Source organism: Protobothrops mucrosquamatus, unplaced genomic scaffold (genome assembly GCF_001527695.2).
Source record: "Protobothrops mucrosquamatus isolate PMUCROS unplaced genomic scaffold, P.Mucros_1.0 scaffold3435, whole genome shotgun sequence".
Taxonomy (NCBI): domain Eukaryota; kingdom Metazoa; phylum Chordata; class Lepidosauria; order Squamata; family Viperidae; genus Protobothrops; species Protobothrops mucrosquamatus.
In genome coordinates, this window is record NW_015389414.1 from 1 (window position 1) to 3,351 (window position 3,351).

Sequence of the window (3,351 nt, forward strand, 5' to 3'; positions counted from 1 at the left end):
TTGGGCTGAGAGACAAGGACTGGTCCAAGGTCACCCAGCTGGAAGAAGGAGGGAGCCCCGTACCAAACTTCGCTCGGACTGACCGTTATGAAAGTCCCGCCTGAACCTGGTTGGTCATACTGGGGTGGGCAGTGAGAGATAGTTAAGAGAGGGAAAAGTAGAACTCAGAGGTTTTCCCACTTCTGGCTTTGCAATACAGCAACCCAGATAGTCCTCGGCTTACAGCCATCCGTTTAGTGACCGTTCAAAGTTACAACGGCACTGAAAAAAAGTGACTTATGGCCTTTTCTTCACACTTATGGCCGTTGCAGCATCCCCACGGTCATATGATCAAATTTCAGACGCTCGGCCACTGGCTCGTATTTATGACGGTTGCAGCGTCCTGGGGTCATGTGATTCCTCTTTTTGCAACCTTCCGACAAGCAAAGTTCAATGGGGGAAGCCAGATTCCCTTAACAACCAGGTTACTAATTTAACTATTGCAGTGTTTCACTTAACACCTGTGGCAAGGAAGGTCGTAAAATGGGGCAAAATTCACTGAACAACTGTCTCCCTTACCAACGATACAATAGAATAGAATAGAATAGAATAATGGAATGAAGTAGAAGAATAGAATAGAATAGAATAGAATAGAATAGAATAGAATAGAATAGAATAATGGAATGAAGTAGAAGAATAGAGTAGAGTAGAGTAGAGTAGAGTAGAGTAGAGTAGAGTAGAGTAGAGTAGAGTAGAGTAGAATAGAATAGAATAATGGAATGAAGTAGAAGAATAGAATAGAATAGAATAGAATAGAATAGAATAGAATAGAATAGAATAGAACAGAACAGAACAGAACAGAACAGAACAGAACAGAACAGAATAGAATAGAATAGAATAGAATAAAATAATGGAATGAAGTAGAAGAATAGAATAGAGTAGAGTAGAGTAGAGTAGAGTAGAGTAGAGTAGAGTAGAGTAGAGTAGAGTAGAATAGAATAGAATAGAATAGAATAGAGCTGGAAGGGACCTTGGAGGTCTTCTAGTCCAACCCCCTGCTCGAGCAGGAGAACCTATACCAAACGATCCTTGGCTCCATTTGTTGAGAAAGATATAGTTTATTAGAGATCCACTGTACAGGTGGTCCTCGACTTACGACACCAACTGAGCCCAATTGTGGTCCTACGTTGAGGACAACCTGTACAGTTGGTCTCTAATAATATCTCCCTGAACAAATGGAGATCGTTTCTATTTCGAGGTTAAAGGGGTGGCAGGTCCCACAGACGGTGCTGGTGAAAGGGCTCTCAGCCAACGACCCACAATGACAACAGACCACAAGTGTTGGTTCCACCGCGGTTACCTACTTTTCTCCAAGCGGATGTGCTGACCGTCGCTCTCGTTCCGTGTTTGAAGAAGCTCATTCAGGGCTTCACAGACGTAGATCCCAGCTTGGCTCTCGGTGAAGTTTTCGATGATTAATTTGGGCCCGCGATCCATCACGGTACCATCACGGTACCAAGTGTACTGAGGCCCGGGATACGAAGCAGCCAGACAGTTGAGGATGATGGTTTGGTATTCTTTATTACAGGCATTGTTTGGATGGATGACAGGCACCTCTGGACCATCTAGGGACGAAGACGCAATGCAGAAAAGTTTGGATTTGAACGGAACAATTCAGGTCGAATCCTTCCCCCCGTTCACCCACAAGAGCAAGCAGGCTCTTGATTGTCCCCAAGGTGCTTTTTCAATTTGCAACTGGACTGCCTCGGTTTTTCCTTTGACGACGTTTCGCTTCTCATCCAAAAAGCGTCTTCAGGTTCTGGCTGAACAACTCTTAGAAAGAGCGCCAATGACCAGATGACTGCAAAGGATATAAATCCTTCCATTCTCCACCATTCAGTCAGAACAGAAGAAGCTTCCTGGATGAGAAGCAGAACGTCTTCAAGAAAAAACAAAGAAAGTCCAGTTGCAAATTGAAAAAGCACCTTTGGGACAACCATGACCTGGATGACTGAGCATCTCCATATGTACTGGACCAGCCAGTTAGCTGAGCACTGTATGCTAGAATGTTTGGCATTTAAAGGGTTAAGCGCTGTCTCCTTAAGAGATGGCTTATGAGTAATGTAGTTTAGCTGTTCAGTGAATCCTATCATTATCCAGTTAAGTGGGAGGAGTTTCAAAGTTATTGCAGGACGTATCTGAGTAAAGGAATGCTTTTGTGTGAAACCAACATGGGACGCATGCAGGGATATTGTCTACAACCACGCTAAAGCTGATATGAAGGAATTACTGTTTTTACCTATGTAAAATGGACAAATGTACACATCCGGACGTATCTTCAGAAAGTTAAGTTCTGCTAAGAATTCCTGGAATAAATATTTGTTTTAAAACCATTTTTCGTTGAGTTGACTCTGCCTGGACTTGAATTACAAAGCATCTTAGTTCAGGTTCCAGAACACCATAGATAACAGGATCTTGATTGTGAAGCCTCCACACCTTGAGGACTCCAGATCTTTAAGGACCCAAATGGGCCTCTGAACTGGGCTGCCTCATCAATGAAATCCCTTATGGGCAAGGTAGTATCAACCATCCCATCCCCGTCATGAATTTAGCTGCTCTGTTTCAACCAAAATGCAGAGAACGGACTAGTTGGGGAACTGTAGCTAACTCCTCATTGGGACCAGCCCTGCTGGTGGTAGGGACTGGCTACTAGGCAGGGCTGTCTCGCTTTCTGGACCAGGGATGGGCTCCATTTGGTCATGGAGTTCTGTCGGATGGCCCTGCCCTGTTCCTCACCTTCTCCAGCTGGTCTTTCTTCCGAGAGGCTGGGTGTTGCCTATCTTCTCACTACATTTACCAACATCATAAATTCTCTCCTTTCTGACCTTCAGAGGCTGTTTAGCCCCTCTGGGGATGTCCTTTCCCCCAGTTAAGGTTCAAGCCCTTTTTGAATCAAGGCGGGACTAAATTACTCAGATGCAATAAGGGAACAAACCCTCTTTGAGGGACATAAAGCCTTGATGAGAAAGAAATATTCTTCAGAGCTCACCACACATCCATAATCTTTTTCATATTTCTTTCTTTCTTTCTTTCTTTCTTTCTTTCTTTCTTTCTTTCTTTCTTTCTTTCTTTCTTTCTTTCTTTCTTTCTTTCCTTCCTTCCTTCCTTCCTTCCTCCCTCTTTCCTTCCTTCCTTCCTTCCTTCCTTCCTCCCTCCCTCCCTCCTTTCCTTTCCTTTCCTTTTCTCCCTCTTGTCGTTCCTTCTCTCTCTCCCTCCCTTCCTCCCTCCCTTCCTTCCTTGCTTCTTTCCTCCCTCCCTCCCTCCCTTTCCTTCCTTCCTTCCTTCCTCCCTCCCTCCCTCTCCCTCTTTCCT

General features: G+C 44.5%; 1 protein-coding gene across 1 annotated transcript in view; it reads right to left on the reverse strand.

Annotated features, from left to right (window-relative positions):
• Positions 1-1,343: 1,343 nt before the first annotated feature.
• Positions 1,344-3,351, reverse strand: part of LOC107297642 (carcinoembryonic antigen-related cell adhesion molecule 6-like) — a gene marked incomplete at its 3' end in the record, with an annotated part of 20,173 nt that continues 18,165 nt past the window's right edge. The window contains exon 4 of the mRNA XM_015827005.1: positions 1,344-1,604. Coding sequence (XP_015682491.1) covers positions 1,344-1,604 — 261 coding nt within the window. The remainder of the gene's footprint in view (positions 1,605-3,351) is intronic.